At 37.1% G+C, this 19,537-nt stretch overlaps 1 protein-coding gene across 2 annotated transcripts in view; it reads right to left on the bottom strand.

Annotated features, from left to right (window-relative positions):
• Window positions 1–19,537, bottom strand: part of KLHL13 (kelch like family member 13) — a 141,503-nt gene that overhangs the window by 82,355 nt on the left and 39,611 nt on the right. Inside the window, exons 1-2 of one of the 2 annotated variants that reach the window (XM_049767569.1) lie at window positions 9,496–9,588; window positions 7,738–7,803 (exon numbers count right to left, since the gene is read on the bottom strand). The exons of the other annotated variant lie outside the window; for it this stretch is intronic. Coding sequence (XP_049623526.1) covers window positions 7,738–7,803; window positions 9,496–9,536 — 107 coding nt within the window. The 5' untranslated portion in view covers window positions 9,537–9,588. Of the gene's footprint in view, window positions 1–7,737; window positions 7,804–9,495; window positions 9,589–19,537 lie in introns of those variants that run through there. 2 annotated transcript variants of the gene reach the window in all.

The following is a 19,537-nucleotide window of genomic DNA, read 5'->3' as shown; positions in this document are numbered from 1 at the left end:
TTGCTTTTTGTTTTTGTTTGGGGACCACCCCAGCAGTGCTCAGGAATTCCTCTGGGGTCTGCACTCATAAAATTACTCCTGGGGTACAAGGAAACAAACCCAGATCAGCTGCATGCAAAGTAGTGTCCTACCCATCATACTATCTCTCTGGCCCCTTCTTAATTATTTTAATTATCTTAATTATGACCACTTTGTCATTATTTTAAAAATAGCATTTTAGAGAGACTGTTTATTAAGATCAAACAAGGGCAATACATCCAGTGCTCCCTAAGAGACCATGTATTTCATTTACTGCATGTGCCCTTTTCAAGAGGACTACTTTGAATCTTATTTTTTTAAATCATCTTAAGTTACAACTACTTCTGGTCCATCCAATGCTTTCCTGGAAGGCATTTAATAAATATTTGTTGAGTAAGTTGAAAAAGAAATGTATAGGCAGAATGACAATTAATTAAAAAATATGTAATGGGGACTGGAGTGATACACAGTGGTAGGGTGTTTGCCTTGCACTCAACCAACCCGGGATGGACCCACATACGATCCCCAGCATCGCATATGGTCCTGCTAGCCTGCCAGGAGTGATTTCTGAGCACAAAGCCAGGAGTAACCACTGAGCACATCTGTGTGTGCCCAAAAACAACAACAAAAAAGAAACACAAATAGTTATGAGCAAGGTTATAACCTGGAAGGTTTTTGAACAGTAGGTATTGATTCTGCTATTACTAAAGCAGAGTCCACATTAAAGGTCTACTCATCTGATTATTTGAAAACTTTAGCTAGGATTTACTTCTGATATAAAATATTAAATATATACTTTGTCTTTAAATTGTTTTTATTTACTTTTACTTATTTATTTTGTTTCTGTTGTTGGGATGTCACACCCAGTGATAGTCAGAGTCATGTCAAGGATCAGAGCAAGCAGCATACAAATGCAAGGTCTATGCTCTACCACATGAACCACATATCTACCCCCACCATTTTTTGTTTTGTTTTGTTTTGTTTTGTTGCCACACTCGATGATGCTCAGGGGTTACTCTTGGCTCTGCGCTCAAAAATCGCTCCTGGCTTGAGGGAACCATGTGAGATGCTGGGGATCGAACTGAGGTCCTTCCTCAATTGGCCGCATGAAAGGCAAACTGCTCTGGCCCATTTCCCCACCATTTTTAAAACTAAAAAAATAGTGAAGATAATCACTCACAACAGAAGCCTTTTATTTTTTGCTTCTTTTTTTATGTTTTATTGAAACCATTGTTATTTACAAAGTTCTATATAGTTGGGTTTCAAACATACAATTATTTTAGGGCTAATGTCCCACCAGTGTCGACCTCCCTCCAGCAATGTTCCCAGAGTGTAACCCATGCCACTACTCCTGCCCCCAGCCTGCCAGCTTAACAGGCCATTTTAAGTTTTGAATGCTAGAGTTTGAGTCTTGTGATTTCATTGTTCTTGACTTTTTTTTGATGTTTATTTTTGGTTTTTTTTTTGTTTTGTTTTTGTGTTCTTGACTTTGGCTTGGATATTTAACTCTGTCCTTTTTTTTAAACACCGCCAATGCACCTGAAATCTCTAGACTCCTGTTCTCCATCCTTTCACATCTGTGTTTCCCCATTTATTTATTTGTTTGTTTAGGTTTTTGGGTCACACCCAGTGGCACTTAGGGATTACTCCTGGCTCTGCACTCAGAAATCACTCTGGCAGGCACGGGGACAATATGGGATGCCGGGATTCGAATCACCGTCCATCCTAGATAGGCTGCATACAAGTCAAATGCCCTACCTCTGTGCTATCTCTCTGGCCTTCCTCTTAAACTTAATTTCTTTCCTTCTCAATTGACTCAGGAAGCAAGGATGTTCGCAACAACTCCCATTTAAGCAATTGTATGTCTTCATGCAGTTATTCAAAATACCACATTTGAGATCATTCTGTATTTATCCTTCTATCCAGCTTACTCCATTTAATATAACACCTTCCAGTTCCATCCATGTTGCAGCAAATTACACCATTGCATTCCTTACAGCTATGCAGTATTTCATTGTATATATGTAACAAAACTTCACTATCCACTCTAGGTTGTTGTTGGACATCTAGGTTAATTGCAGCTTAGCTATTGTACTGAGTGCTGTGATGAATAGCAGTGCACATAATATCCTTTTGGTTGAGGGTTTTTCTGTCCTGGGGCTAGATACCCTAAAACGGGATTGCTGGGTCATATGGCAGTTCAATTGCAAGTTTACTGACCTACCTCCATACTGTTGGACCCGGCAGAATTCCCACTCGCAATGTGTGAGCGTTCTTTTCTCACCACATCCCTGCCAATGCAAATTGTTCCCATTATTTTTTGATATGTGCCATCTTTACTGTTGTAAGATGATATCTCATTGTCGTGTTGATTTGGATTTTCCTAATGGGAAGGGATGATGAGAATTTTGTTTCATGTGGCTGTTGGTCATTTGATGGTTTTCCTTAGAGAACTGTCTGTTCATTTCCTCTCCCCATTTTTGATGGTGTTTTTTAACTTTTGTGGGCTTAACCTTTGTGAGTACTTTGTATATTCTAGATATCAAACGATGGTAATTTACTGTCTAGATGTATTTCTGCAACTTTAGAAACACTTAAATAAAATGGCCAAACCATCCTTAGATTTTCTGATGTTTGCAACAATAAATGCGCAAATTTAAAAGAATCAAAACCATTTTGGGGGGGGAGGACAGCCAGCAGTGTTCAGGCCTTAGTTCTGGCTCTAAGCTCAGGGATCATTCATGGCTGGTCTGGGGGGAGCATATGAGATACCATGGATAGAACCCAGGTTGACCATGTGCAAAATAAACATCCTACCAACACTTTAGCCTTGAAACCAATTTTTTGGATGGAGGAGCCATATCTGGCAGTTCTCAAAGGACCACACGTGGTAATGGGTATTGACTCTAGCTTTCTGCATGCACAACATGCATTTTGCTCATTTGACCCCTAAAATGCCACTTAAAATTTCTGGTGCTGGAGCTGGGAAGATGGATCAAAGTGTTGGGTCACATGTCTTGCATGTAGAAACCCTAGATTAAGCACTGAGTAAATAAATAGAGAATAATTGGTGTGATCCAACCACTCACTCCCTCCAAAAGTCTGGTGTTACAGAGTGAAAAGTAAGATATAGCTCTAACAGGCTGGAGAGAAATATCAAAGAGTTGAGTGAATGAATGGCATTCCTGAATCTGGGGTTTTATTCATAGTACCAAATGTTCACCTAAGCATAGAACTGGCTGCCCCCTTCAGTACACTGGATGTGACCCCAAAACAAAATAAATAAAATAATATGGCTCGTAAATTGAAAAACACATTTTTTTTGGCTTTTTGGGCCACACCCAGTGATGCTCAGGGGTTACTTCTGGCTATGCGCTCAGAAACTGCTCCTGGCTTGGAGGATCATATGGGATGCCAGGGGATCGAACCGTGTTCCATTTCAGTTTAGCCGGGTGCAAGGAAAAACGCCCTACACTATAGAACCTACAGCTTGCTGGGGTCGGAGAGATAGCATGGAGGTAAGGCGTTTGCCTTGCATGCAGAAGGAGTGTGGTTCGAATCCTGGCATCCCATATGGTCCCCCGAGCCTGCCAGGAGCGATTTCTGAGTGTAGAGCCAGGAGTAATCCGAGTGCTGCCGGGTGTGATTCAAAATTAAAAATAAAAAAAAGAAAACAAACAAACAAAAAACGCCCTACAGTTTGTGCCACCACTCCGGCCCCTGAAAAACACATTGTTATAATGCATTTCAGTTAGCCATACTAGTTTGTTTCAATTTGGGGATATTAAGATACAGAAAAATATAAAAGTTATATAAATATAATAAACAATATTAAATTTGAAATTTAATTGGAAATTCCTGATTCCACGGCCTTATATATACAAGGCAAGTGCCTTACCACTGAGTTACATCCCTGATCTCCTATACTGGGTAAATCTTGAAATTCTTTAATTAAAGTAAATAATTTCTAATAATATTTATCTAAAACGGTTGACAATTTTTTCAATAATAAGCTCAGCGATTCTGTCTCAAAACTAATTTCAGTTAAAGAAAATCAATATTTTCTATAGTCTACATTCTTTCAAAGATGCTTATCCTAGTATAAATACCTAAGATATTGAAATATCTTAGAATAATATAAGGCATATCTCTCAACATTCCAGTTATAATTAATAACATCATATTTATATTATATCTACAAAAAGTCATTATAATACTCACATGTGTACCAAAGATTATTTTGGTCTAAAGTAGGGTCTAGAAGCTTATCCAGTAGTCCCATGTTTTCCTCCCTTAGCATTTGTAAATCTTGTTTGCTAGTACTTACAGAGAAATCACAATGATTTGCTAACCAGAAGCAAACACTTTCATGGAGTGCTAATCCTAGTAACTCATTAATATCTGTAACACTGCTTACATCTCCATGATAAAAGGCACTATATTTTCAGCTTCTATATAACTTTTTTAAAACCATTTCCAGGTCTCCTCATTAACACTTAAATTCACTAGACATCTATCTGAAGAAACTATTAGCTAAAGATAAAATATATTATTGTTATATTATTATATATTATATTATATTTTATATTATATTATATTATATTTATTATATTATATCTATTATTACATTATATTATAATATTATATCATATCATATCATATCATCTTATATTATATATATTTGAGTTGGGGCGAGAAAGACTGTCAGGGAATAGATTGCCTGACTTTATTTTTAATAAACTCTGGCTTTATACCTGACATCAAATTTGGTCCCCAAGCACTAATAAAAATTATTCCTGAGCAAGGAGTAAGCATAAGCCCCTGAGAACCACTCAGTGGCATTCAATAACCCCATCCACCACCAAATATTTGTTTATATTTATGAAATTTCATTCCTGCATTTAACCTTGTAACAGACCACCATAGCAAGGAGACTTAACAATTTTCCGAAAGGTAGAGTTTATCATTACAGTATTTGTCTACTGTATCATAGTCAAGAGACTTAGCAATTGGCATAATATTTCAATTTTAATGATTATTTAAAAATTCCTCTAATTTTCTGTTTTAGACGTCTCTAGATAGATTTTAGGTATTTTTTTCTAAATAGGGAGCAGATTATTATTGTTCTGAAAGATTCCAAATACATGGTGTTAAGTCTAAATTATAAAAAGAACTGAAAAGTGTACAGTTTAAAATTACTAGACCTAAAAAGTGCATTTAGCAATTCAATAAAAGAAACCCTTATCTGTTATAAAGAAACCACAGAGTTATGTCTAACTTTATTGCTTTGATGCAATCATTTTCAATAGAGTATAATCATTTCATTTTTATCTCATGTTCTACTGTAAGCAAAGTTAATGTGATTTTGATACGAGTAAATAAAAAACAGGATGTAAGGTCCTCTAGACTGACCCTAGAAACAATTAGATGAAATTTAAATTTGTGTTACTGTCAGAGAGGTTATGGGTTAATTCTGTCTACTTCAACCACTAAGATGAGTGGCTGGAGAGATAATACAGTGGATAAGGTACTTGTTTTGCATACAACTATTCCCAGTTTGATTCCCAGCACACTGTATGGGGTCTTACACACTGCCAGGAGGGATCCCTGAGCACAGAGTCAAGAGTCAGCAAGTCAGGTGTGATCCACAAACAAAGTACTAAATTTAGAACCATTCATGTCTTAAAAATCACATGTATGTTACTATAGGAACAATATCAGTTATTTTTCATGGAATAAAGATAGTACACTAGATTTGAATACATTTTTTCTTTGAAATAGTATATATTTACATATTCCTTACTTATTCAACTTTATTTAAGTCACAGATACTGTTGAGCATTTTAATGAGTCTTCCACTACAGTGTCTGCTCATTTTGTTTAAATTCCTATGATTCTGTTAGGTCAGTAGGTGAAAATATTTATCTTATGATTTTCCAAAATTACCAATTTTTTGTGATTTAGATTTGAAAGGCACAGAATAACATGTATTCCTCAAAGGAAGAAGAGGCAGCAAAACCAATCTTGTATTGATCATCTAAACAGGGAGCAAGCATTAGCAAATTGATTGGGGCCATGTTTTCACATTTGTCAACTAAAGTGCATTTGTTTAAACTGAAGCTTTCTTGGCATATAAACCATTACTGACAGTATAAGGAAGATTTCTTGAACTTCAGAAATACCAAATCAATCAAGTCACTCACTAAAACCTAAAGAGAAGATATGCATGCTGAATTACTTCAATCATCAATAAATACTGAGAACTGAGAACTTTGCTAGGATCCACAGGTAGAGAATAGAATGTATTCCCTTACCACAATTCATTACCACCTAATAAGGCAAATCACATATTCACATATGAAACACCATGAAATCTAGATTTCTGTATTGAAGACTTAACTATTCAGAACCCAGGATAGCCTAATTTCCAGGCTGATTTTTAAAAAAATACATATAAATTCAAACCAATTAGAACAGATGATATCTTAAATATCAAAATTTCCTTATTTTCCCCTTTTTGTAGAAATGTTTCTACCCCTTATCTTCTTTGTGCCTAAAATGAACAGAAGCACATGCCTTTTAAAAAAAAATATCACCTTGTTGCCCATAACATACAAAAACTATTGAGGTATGGCTCTAAAGCAGACACAGGCATGTAGATTAACATTGAAGTTCATTCCTTATACCCAACTCCTGTTCCCATGTTTTGAAAGGAACACAGATGCTAAGTGACAGAGAAGTGGCTCTTTTTTAATACTCATATAGATGTATGTACACACAGACACACACGCCCCTATATCAAGAGAAAAGTCCTATACTTAGAAGGCTGCAAGTCCCAAATTTTGTCTGAGAATCATTAAGTTGAATATTAAAAAAAACATGAGCCTGGGGTGTGGGGGTATTATGAATTTTATACAAATAATACACCCGGTGAATTTCCTGCCTGGCCTTTTAAACTTGTATAAATGCCGGGTTACAGGCAAGAACACTCTCCAGCCTTGCCTCACGATAAACCTAGATGAGGGGGATTTTATATTATCTCTCAGTTCTTGGCCTTCTTCAGCCTATCAACCTTGGCTATTCACCACTAATTGTAAGTGCCCCCCATTCACCACCCATTATCTCACCCTCAAACCCTCCAGACCTTTTTAGGTCTGGCAGCAAAGGAAAGCAAGGTCTCTGGTTGATTGTGTGGAAAGGTACAGAAGCAGACAGACATGAAAGCCACAGATGGGGAAGTTCACCAGATAAGAAACAATGGAAGTGAGTTATGTTCATGGCATAATGTAGGTGACAAAGCGAAAAATATTTCAAGTGGTTCTGAACACACCATATGCAGAAGGCAGAACCTCACACCTGTAGAGTCCACACACAGCTTTGTTCCCAACTAGCTTTGTGATCTCTGCTGCTATTACCCTTTCCCCCCATTTCAAAAATTGGAAAACAACAGTTTCTTTGCCCAGCTCATAGAAGGACTATGAAAACTCATTGAATGTGTGCTGAAGAAAGCGCAGTGGAAAACGAAAAGCACACCGCCATGGTGTGTGTTATTCTTTAACAGAATAATTCATTTCCTTGTTGTCTTAATAAACACAGGGCTCTCCAATACTGAAAGTTTCCTTCATGACTAAATATCTTCTAGGATCTCAGGGTCTTGTTTCTGAAATTAATTCACATTGACTAAAAAAGGTAAAGAGAAATGCAGACCCTTGGACATACCCTGAAGTTGATTTTTTGAATATATCCTTGAAATCGGCTTGTTTTAAAGACAATTGCCTCCGTCTCCTGAAAGTGGAGTGCAAAAAGAAAAAAAAAAGGTTAATTGTGGCTTAATTGCATTTTCGCCCACTTTTTAAAAAGCATATTCTGCAACTACTTTAGCTGTAAATGCATAAAGGCTATTTATAAATCCTGAAGAGTAAAGACCACAGCGAGCAATAAGAAAGGGTCTATAGTTACTCTTAAAAATGTGACTAGAAAGTCCTAGATTCTACTTATTTTTAGAAGCACTCTTCATGTTTCAGAAAGTTTAGAATAGTGATTGACATTAAATATAACATTTATTGGCAGCTGATCTAAAATACTAAAGCAGCCAAATCTAGACCCAAGCAAGCAGTTTGCCAGTCAAGAGAAACTCAGTCTCGAAATGCTTTGTCATGTTCGAGCTTTTGAAACTGAGAGTTCAATTCTTTGCTGATACACACTTTTGCTAAGAAAATTGGAAAGCCAATGACACACACTACAAGCTTCCAGGGACCAGACCATATGGCTAATGTTCTTCTAGCTTCATTTACAACCAACTTTCTTATTTCCAGATTGTTTGCCATTAATACAAGCATATAAATAGAGACACTGTCTCCTAAGCAAAGCTTTGCGTTTTGCCAAGTTCTGGCCTCTCCCTCACTCTTCGTGGCTACCACAAAAGGTAGCAATGACAGACATACTTCAGGTGCTGCCTCAGGAATACAGCTGACAAATAGAGACTACTACAGAAACCCATGGTCCATGCTGCCCACAATCAATTATTAAAATATTAAAGTGGGCTACCAGGTTCCTGTGGAGCCCAACACAAAATTTATTGACAGTTTTTTTTTTCATTACTGTAACTATTAGCTTCTAAAATGTAAACAACACTAAGCACTAGCCTTGCTTAACTTTTTCTTCAAAATAAAGCAGCTTGGATGATTTTTTTTCTGGGTCATTTCCCAATCCTCACTACATTATTAAAGTCCCAACTAATTCAAAGTCTATGGCTTAATAGCGTCCACAGAGAGACCTTGAGCGACACGTTATCTAAACAGTTAACCAAAAGCTGATGACTCCTGATGTATGCAAAATGGAGGGAGTAAATATTTTATTTATTTTTCAGAATAAAAATTCCAAACAGCATCTTTACAATATATTTCTATTCTACTTTAAAAGATGCCTTACAGACACAAATCCTTATTTCTGAATCATAAAAAGGCTACAAGGTGTTAATCCATATGTTATGTTTTAGCAATGTCTCATCAAGAAAATAACAAGTACATACATTATTTTTACGTAAAATATATTAAAGTATCTTTAAAACAGCTTATTTTATATTCCTATTGATATTATTTCTTCTATTTGTACATTAAAAAAGAAGCTGGTGCGCCATCTTGTGGCCACTGAGAGAAATGATGTCTCTTTCCACCAGTCACTATTCTTTATTTTAACTTAAAAAATATGTATAGATTTCTTAACTTGCATTGCATTTAAGCTACACAAACAATCCTGCACCACGACCTGAAATACAATTTCATTGGACATTTAAGAAAGAAGCTTTCTTCACGCTTTCTATTATTTTTACATGGTTACCAATATGTCTCCTGAATTCTACAATACATATAAAATTGATTTTTATACACCGCCTCCCAGCCACATAGCAAAACAACAGGATTTCTATGTAATGAATAAGCAAAAGCAAGGAATAAAAGGCAAAGAAAGGTCTCTTACCAATAAGCCCATTTTTCTCTTAAGGTTTGAACTCTCATCATTTGTCATGTTCTTGTGGATTCCTCTCTCATCAAATTCTCTGGAGTTTTAAAGTTGAGAGCTGTAATGCACAACGAGGCTCTGCTACCTAGTAGCGCACCCCAGTGCCTCTGGGTGGTAAAACAGTTCAACTGGAGCTTCCCCAAGCAGAAGCAGGTTTTGTAGATTTAAAAACCTATGCACTGCACACCTCCCCTTCAGAGGAAATTGTAGGCAGTGAGGCTGACTCTAGCTTTATCTATCTTGACTCATGATCAGTGATAATGAGCATCACGGTCTGAATCTTGAGCTTCGTCCCCGTAAATTGAACGAGAACAAATTGTTTATTTTTAAAGCAGAGGCAGATGGAGGCGAACACTAACACTGGGAGTTCCGACTTAGAAAACAACCTATTTCCCTGAAAGGAGAGTCCAGATTTGCAAGGGTCGCTGTCTTTTTAATTTGTAATATTACCTTAGATCCGTATTCTTTTAACTTTTCCCTCTTTTGTGCCCTCGGGAGCCAGTCATTCAGTACTGTTATTTACCCATTTTATCTTATGAAATTCCCCCCTTCTAGATGTTTTTTTTTAATTAACAAATAATCCACAATAATAAATAATCTAGTCTCTGCATCTCCAGCTTCAGTTGATCAATTAAATTGCTTCTGGAGGGCTCTTAAATATAATCGCAGGTGATGTGAATTAAGCGCTTCAATAAATATATTATAAAAATTGGCTACATGGGGTCAGGGAAATGGCTGAAGAGCTGAGGTACATATCTTGCATGCAGGAACCCCAGATTCTATCCCCATCACTTTGCATTATTGGGAGTAGTCCTGAACACTGCTGGGTGTGGCCCCAGATGAAATAGAGACCATCACCACCACTAAAAAAGAATTTGCATGTAAGTAGGTATTCTGCTTAATGTGACAGTGAACAAAACATACTCCCTAGCGTTCAAGCTAAGAGTTGAGTTAAATTAAGTGGACATGTGTTCTTCTAAAGGCAAAGCATGGTATAGAAGCTCATATCTAGAATACTACAACAACAGAGAAGTACTAAAAATTTTTGCAGAAGAAATTGTTTTGCAGGTACACAGGGATCCAATGAGCATAATATATTGGGCTGACTGAGAAATTTTTTTAATAGGGCTAGAAGTTTAAGGTAAACAGATTTAAAGGGGATAGATTTTAGGATATACGAACATCACATCACAGACCTTACATGCTTTGGTTTTGTCCTATGAATTATTGAAAGGCTATATAATTGTGAGGTGTTATTTTCTTTGCTTTTGGGGGGGTAACATCTGGCAGTGATCAGATCTTACTCCTGGGGGATCTGAGGGAGTGCTGGGGTTTGAAGCAGGGTTGGCCAAATACAGGACAAGTTTTTTACCTAATATATTCTCTCTAGCCCCTATAAAAAGACACTGAATTAATAGACACACAAGAAATTGAGCAATGATATGTAGCACTAAGAACACAGGACAAGCTGGCTAACCTATCTATATGCTTCACTATCATAGCAGCCCCTACTAATTACTTCCCATTCTCAACTTCTTTTTTTCTTCCCATCCTTTGCTCCTGAGTTTCATCTCAATGAAATCTATCTTTTTTTAACACAACTCGTCCCTCTAGATCCAGCTTAATCAAATTCCATTCTTTTCTGGGGTTTCTTCCATGGTCACTTGACAGTATTCTGGGAGACCACACCAAGAATGTTCAGTGTCACTTCCAAGTCAGTGTTCAGGAATCACTCCTGGCTTTAATGGTCAGGCGATACTTGGCTATGCTCAAGATACCATGTACCAAGATTCAAACCATTATCTTAGTCAGAGCCCTGTGCAAGGCACGTGGCAAAACCTCTATGCTATGTGGCCTTAATAGTTTTTAAATTTACTCCATATCATCTTCCTTATATTGGCACACAATTGTAAAGAAACCATTTTGACCTTTCCCCCAGGAAGTGAATCCAGATGATCACATAACAATATGGCAAAAGTCAGAACTGAGGGTAAGCGTCCTTCCCACACATCACAGCCATTAATTTCAGTCATTATTTTCACCACTCTCAAGTCAATATTGGAAACAAGATGTATTGTGATGAGAAATGGGTATGTATCTCACAGCACCTTCACACTGCACTGCTGACTATATAAATCACAGGTCTTGGTAAAAAAAAAAACATCCCAGACAATTTATGACAATGGAATACCAAACTCAGTGATGGACATAGCTGTGATCCTTGAGTGGATTTAGTTTTATTGCTTACAGTAAACCTAGAGCATTCAACTGAACATTCACACAATAAATAATTTCACACATTAAGCCCTCAAAAACAGAGGGAAGAGTGAATTGGATACAGAAGTTTTCAATCTCATGAAATAATCAGAGAAATTTAAGGATATAAAAGGGGTGTACCTTTTTGACTGAGGGCAAAGCAACCCACAGCACCCTGACATCCTCCAGCAGAAATGACCAGCTACACCACGGAACTAAAAATAAATATGACGAGCAGCTAAATTTTCCAAGTGATATCAATCTATGGACTGAAAACTTTAGGATATTCTCAGAATGGTGGTGTGACAAGATCCCCCCACTCCTCACACACACACCCCTTTTTCTGCCACTAGTAATCCCTGCCCATGCCTGCTATATTCCTAACAAAAAAATGACACAGTTTTAATACTAAGCTCCCAAATAAAATGATGGCCTCAGTCCTGTCTCTGGTAGATTGGTCAGGGTTAAGAACTCTGGGTCCTTCTCAGATTGGGGGCGAGTAGATTCCCCTTTCTGCCTGAAGTCACAGCAGCCCACAGCCACATCTGACACCCACAGACCTAGCTCCTCAACGCATTCTTATCAAACTGCCAAGTCACCAAATTTGTTCCAGATCTACAGATCCTGGACTGAGAAACACCTCAAAAGTTCACTGTAGTGTCAGCCTACTATAATCACAGCCAATCTCATGGAAAGGTTGTGTAGAAGAACACAAGTTCAGGGAGCCTAAACAACACAGAAAGTTCAACTACAATCAACGCACTGCCCAATAAGTCCTTAGACAATGACTTTAATAACACCATTGAGATATACAGTAGCTATTGCAAATTTACCACCAGTAAACTAATTTTGATTGTTTCACTTACCTTTCTGTGTTGTAACAAACAATATTAATGAAATTTGTTTGTGTCTGCAAGGGGGCATAGGGTGATCTGAGGGAAATTGGGGATACAGGTCACAATGGTGATGGGATTGGTGTTTGAACACTTGATGCCTGAAACAGCTGCAACACTTGGCGAATCACAATCCTACTGGGAGATATTTGTTTGAGCTGAGAGACTTTATCTGAGACAAGAAAATTTATCCAGGAAACCTACAAATATTTAGTGTTCTGTCTGTGGAACCATACCTCATTCTGCTCAGTGTCAAGTCTTTAGGCAAGCTTTGGTTGCTATTGGCATTTAGAGTTCAGCTTTGTCTCATTCTTTTTATGTATGCATAATTTCTGAGGTTTATGCAATGACCATGGCGCTTCCTTTTATGTAGACAATAAAACAATCTCTGTATCTTAGCCAACCATTTTCTGTTCAAGTGGGCTAAGAGGATACTGCTAATAATTTCCAAAAGCAGTTAGTGTTTGAAAAATGGAATTTCAATGACTTAAGTATCTTCCTAGACCAAAGCTGTTGACACTTCCTTCTTATATATTGATTGCAAAAAAAAATTGACCACCTTACTTTATCACTAATTTGTAAAAATTATTCAAATTCACAAGAAAGACAGAGAAAATGATTTTGGACATTTGCCACACACTTCTCAATAATTTTTGTTAAAAAGACTGTAATGACGAAATCTAAAAATGACTTAAATCTGCTGGGTTTTAGAAGAATGTTTTGAACATATATCTCACAGTACTATAGATTCAAAAACAAAGATAAATAAGCCAGACCATTTCCTTAATTTAGTTTTGTGGAAAACATAACAATTGCCAGTCATTTCCTTTAGGTCTGGCAGAAAAAAAAGAACAACACTCATTTAATATTCTGTTCTGAACTAGATTAGGTATTTTATCTAAGTTTACATGAACTAGTTTATTGAGGAGTTGGAAAATAAGAAAAGAGGGAAAAATCACTTCACGGTAGACCACTAAGCTTCATATAATATTAGTGACCTTTTTGTTTTAATTAAGGGGGTCATACTTAGTCATGTTCAGGACGTGCTGTTTAAATTCTTGCTGTTTAAATTTAAACTTCTGGATATGCTTGAGGATGACATAAGGTACCAGGGCTCAAACCAGAATATTAATGATTTTGATGACTAGGTTTATATTAGTCAAGTGTAAATAATTCATTTACATATTTAAAATATCATCATCATTTTATTTCATTCCGAGTGGTATCTATTCGTTGATTTTTACTTTTTCTGTATTCCTATGTAAGTTTCTAAATATCCTTTCTGGTGATTCTTGTTTATTTATTAATTCCTTTATTTGAGCCCTGTAGTGATGAAATTGTCCATGATTGAACTTCAGTCAAGCAATGCACACCACCCTTCACTAGTGCATGTTTCTCATCACAGATGTCTCCAATTTCCCTCCTACCTACCGCCTCTGGGCAGACATTTAACTTCTCTTTCTCTCTCTCTCTTTTCCTTTTTGACACTGTGGTTTGCAATATTGTTAACAAAGGCGTACTATGTATATCACATTATCCACTTTCAGCACCCTATTTTTGTCCAGAGTACTAATTTCCAACTATCATAGTCACAGTGGACCCTTCTAGCCCTAACTGCAATCCTGGCTCTTAGTCACAAATTTCCTGTCCTCCTGGCTCTCATCTCTATTCTCTCTGAATATTATTACCATACTCTCTTATTTTTAGTGTTATCTTTTTATTCTAATGTAAAGATAGCCCATAGTAGAATGAGTTAAATGGTTTACAGAGCTCTGCACTGTGTAAAATTATATGTAGGTGCAAAATTTGAGAACTAAAAATTTAAAGAGATGGATTCAGAGTATAAATGGAATATAAATGGAATAGGAAAAATTGCTCCTATTCCTATGGCTCAGAAGTTTATATTTCAGGTGAATAGCCACCTTCCATTAGTATTATCATTCAATCTTTGGGGTCAAAGGGTTGAAAAGTGAAAGGAGGCGCTTTAGATTACTTCTAATCTTAAAATTGTCACTGGATCAGCAAAAGTGGCAAAGTAGAAGGCCATGGTTTCATAACCTACATCTTACCTGAATGAATAAGAACCTTTTAAAAACTCCTAACATGTAACAAGATGCAGAGCATACCATATAGTAACAAATATTATTGAGAATAATACATAAGGAAGTCAAACTACTTCATAAATAATAGTTATTACTAGTGCTCTGGTTGAATGGATTATACCAATTCATATTTTTTTCCAATTTAGTATTTTTTGTTTGGGGGTTCTGTTAGTTTTTTGAGTCACATCTGGTAGTACTCGGTATTTATTCATGACTCTGCACTCAGGGATTTCTCCTGGCAGTGCTCAGGGGATCATCTGGGATGCCTGGAATCGAACGCAGATCAGTTGCATGCAAGAAAGTGTCCTGCTCTTTTTGCTGTCAGACCACAATTTAAATTTTAAACACATCACTAATTAGCAGAAATGCCTATGTAATAGCAAAGGAGGCTAAGGCACATATCACAGACCACTGTCAAGAAGAAAATGTTATCTTTTTAAGTTTTGAAACAGGATTGCAATGACATTTCACAGATGGAAGGAAAGACTTGGCATTAATAAGCAAAGAAGAATACTTCTATTTGTCAATTCCCTTGTAAGCCAATTTTCTTATCTCAATACTCTACTAAGCTTTTTACTTGTTCTAAATATCAGATATCAGATAACAGCCTAGGTCAGCATAATGCCAAATAAAAAAAGTTTATTATACCACTTAATTTTTTTAAGAAATTCATTTTCACTTTCACCCAGAGGTAGACAATGCAGATGCTAATATCGCCATTTTATGAGAAAAGAGTTCTTAAATGACTTGGCTCAAGTGCTTGGCTGAAGCTGCTGAGAGAACTGGAAAACAAGGATTCAGATCCCAACACTCAATCTGCTCTTCATTAGCCATTTCTGCATTGTATTGATATATATTTATATGTGTGTATGTATATATATATATAGTGTATTACTAAAGAAACAAATATGACTCCTAAACACACCCCTAAAAAAAGGAGAGAAAGGTTTCCTCACACTGACCTTAAGGAAGTAAGTGGCTGGGGAGGAAGGGCAAAATAGGTCAGGAAAGACAGGATGTCGCATGATTACAGCTGCGGATTGCACAATCTAACCTATGCCAGGAATATCTTCCAACACAAATCACAGAGCTCACTTGTATCCAGTAATGAGCAATTCTTGACATGAACCAAAAACATTACACATACTCTCTTCCCTCACTCGTTTCCCTTATGATTCTCCCCACTTTGAATTCCTTGTCTTCCTTGTCTAGTAAGCAATTTTTACTCATATTTAAGAGTTCATGCATATTTCCGATCATGATGTTTTCATTCATACACCTTTGCAGAATTCAGTGCTAGTTTTTCTAAACTCCCATGATATTTTGAATATATTACAGTTCCTGACACTTGAGATTATAACTGATTCTATTAACTATAAACTCAGTGAGAAACTCTTGAGAGCTGAGTTGCAGTGGAGCCTTCCCTAATGGCTTTTTTTTGGGGGGGGGGCTGGTGGGGAGTATGAGTCATACATGGTGGTTTGGGGCTATATTTGTATCTGTGCTCATAATGAGGGAGTCATGAGGGGGGCATATGTGGTGCCAAGATCAAACTGGGGTTGCCTGCATGCAAATTAAGTGTCTTAACCTTTGTACTAGCTCTATAGTGTTTATATTTTTACAATGTCTAATTCAGGGGATATCATATAGTAACCAAAAACAAAACACAATTTTATTAGCATGTAATATGCAGAGGTATACTGAGCACAGTGTTTTCTGATTAAAATTAGTAAGAAAGGGCCGGAGAGATAGCACAGTGGCAGGGCATTTGTCTTGCATGCAGCCTATCCAAGATGGATGGTGGTTCGAATCCTGGCATCCCATATAGTCCCCCGAGGAGCGCAGAGCCAGGAGTAGCCCTTGAGCACTGCTGGGTATGACCCCAAAACAAAACAAAAAAAAATAAACAACAAAAAAAGAAAATTAGTAAGAAAAAATATTTAAATAAAAGTTATTTAAAGGGGCCGGGCAGTGGCGCTAAAGGTAAGGTGCCTGCCTTGCCTGCGCTAGCCATGGACGGACCGCGGTTTGATCCCCCGGTGTCCCATATGGTCCCCCAAGCCAGGAGCCACTTCTGAGCGCATAGCCAGGAGTAACCCCTGAGCGTTACTGGGTGTGGCCCAAAAACCAAAAAAAAAAAAAAGTTATTTAAAGACAATGGATCACATAGTTAACATAGTTTTGACATAGTTGACTAAAATAAGAAAGAAAGAAAGAAAACAAAGAAAGAAAGAAAGAAACAGAAAGAAAGAAAGAAAGAAAGAAAGAAAGAAAGAAAGAAAGAAAGAAAGAAAGAAAGAAAGAAAGAAAGAAAGAAAGAAAGAAAGAAAGAAAGAAAGAAAGAAAGAAGAAAGAAAGAAAGAAAGAAAGAAAGAAAGAAAGAAAGAAAGAAAGAAAGAAAGAAAGAAAGAAGAAAGAAAGAAGAAAGAAAGAAAGAAAGAAAGAAAGAAAAGAAAGAAAGAAAGAAAGAGAAAGAAAGAAAGAAAGAAAGAAAGAAAGAAAGAAAGAAAGAAAGAAAGAAAGAAGAAAAAGAAGAAAGAAAGAAAGAAAGAAAGAAAGAAAGAAAGAAAGAAAGGAAGGAAGGAAGGAAGGAAGGAAGGAAGGAAGGAAGGAAGGAAGGAAGGAAGGAAGGAAGGAGAAAAAGAGAATGGAGGAAGAAAAAGAGAAAGAAAAAGAAGAGAAGAAAGAAGGAAGAGAGGAAGGCAAAAGAGTATAGCAACAAGAAAATTTATGAAAATTGTATCTACAATGAGGTCATTAATACATTGTTTAGTATAGTAAGCTCTTATTGCTAGTTGATCATTCAATTATTTTTTGTTTCTGAATATTAGGTCACTTCAGATACAAATTGGCATCTAAATTGGTGTGTTCCTATGGGAATGACAGTATTAAATAAATTGGAGTTATACCACGTGGTCTAGGAATTTCAAGCACTATTGCCCATACTTTGGCTTTTGTTGGCCATGATTTCAGCGGTCTAACCTTCCAGATCTATGAGAGGATGACAGGGAGGAGAGTGCCTGCACTCACCACTGAAAGATCCTGATGATGTCAGTTCAAATACTGGCATATCTGGAGTTTTGGTTAGATTGGCGTCTTTGTAGAGTGCCATCATTTAGGTTGATGGATGCAGCTGGAATGGTTTTGGCAGGGCGGGATCTTGGCTCACCCTCTGAAATATTGCTGCTTTCATCTGTGTGGTCAGTGTACCCATGAATTTTCACTTATTATATATCTCTTTTGAGAACAGAGTTAATCTATGGAGCTGGCAGAATGTAGACATGGCAACTGCATTTATCAGTAAGAAATCTTTCTAAACCAAGATGTGGACAACATGAAACAAACAAAAAATTACAATGGCAAACAGCATTCCCAAATGATTTATTGTCTTTTGATAGGTCATATGTGTGCCTAGAAAGACCCCAAGAAGAGGTCAATAGCTCTAATATTGATAGATAGTTCATAAGTGACTGCTAAAGTCAATAAAGTAAAGGAAACTTTTTTGTTTGTTTGGGCCACACCCGGGGACACTCAGGGATTACTCCTGGCTATGCACTCAGAAATCATTCCTGGCTTGGGGGACCATATGGGATGCCAGGGATCGAACTGAGGTCTGTCCTGGATCAGCCATGTGCAAGGCAAGTGCCCTACCAAAGCGCTTTCGCTCCAGTCCCAAAGGAGACTTTTGACTGCAGAAAGGATTGGGAGTGTGAGAGACATTACAGTAAGAGTTCTTGCATGGCATCCAGTTGACCCTGTTTTGAATCTCTGGAATCTATTTGGTCATCAGAGTATGATCAGGGTAACTCCTGAGCCAAAGTCAAGGTTAGTCTTTCTGGGTGTGAATCCTCCAATTATTATTATTATTATTATTATTATTATTATTATTATTATTACTATTATTTTATATATGGTCCACACCCAGTTGTGCTCAGGGGTTACTCCTGGCTCTGCACTCAGAAATTGCTCCTGGCAGACTCAGGGGACCATATGGGATGCTGAGGATCAACCTGGGTCTGTCCTGGGTCAGCAGTGTGCAAGGCAGAGGCCCTACCACTGTGCTATCACTCCAGCTCCTCCATTTTTTTTTAAGAAAATGTCTAAGCTTAATTTCCTGGCCAGTCACTTCTCTAAAAATTGGCAGAGTAGGGGAAAACCCATACAAAGAACCTAAAACAATGTGATTCCCCATAGGAAAGAGACTATTCATGACATGATTTAATACACTTCTATGTTAAGAGAGTGGTTTGGAGACCCCAGCAGCTATGAAAGCTACCTAATGTAGATAATTAACTACTATTTTCTTGGAGTATCTAGAATTTGGTTACACAGAATGCAAGTTTTCATTTATTCTGGTCTTATTTTCTCTTGGGCTGTAGAAGCTTCTTAATCTATTGCAAAATAATTAGTTTATTTTTGCTTCTGTTTACTTGGCCAATGGCATTGATGTTGAAGATGTCTCTAGTACAGGATTTTATTTAAATGAAAGAACTGAGGTCGCATAAAAAGGAGTTGTATTTTGCTACTACTAGACTTCGACTTTTTGTTATTGGGTTAGCAAAGCACAGTGCTTACACCCCCATTGGGTTTAGAGAGCACAAGGGGTTGAGGCATTTACCTTACATGCAATTATCCTGGGTTCAATCCACAGTAATGCATGTGAGTCCCTGAGCACAGTCATGAGTAATCTCTGAGAACCCCAAGGAATGGTTCCAGCATCCCCCCACAAAAACAGAGCAAAACAAACAA

This window comes from Suncus etruscus, chromosome X (genome assembly GCF_024139225.1).
Source record: "Suncus etruscus isolate mSunEtr1 chromosome X, mSunEtr1.pri.cur, whole genome shotgun sequence".
Classification (NCBI taxonomy): Eukaryota; Metazoa; Chordata; class Mammalia; order Eulipotyphla; family Soricidae; genus Suncus; species Suncus etruscus.
This window is presented reverse-complemented; position numbering and strand designations above follow the sequence as displayed.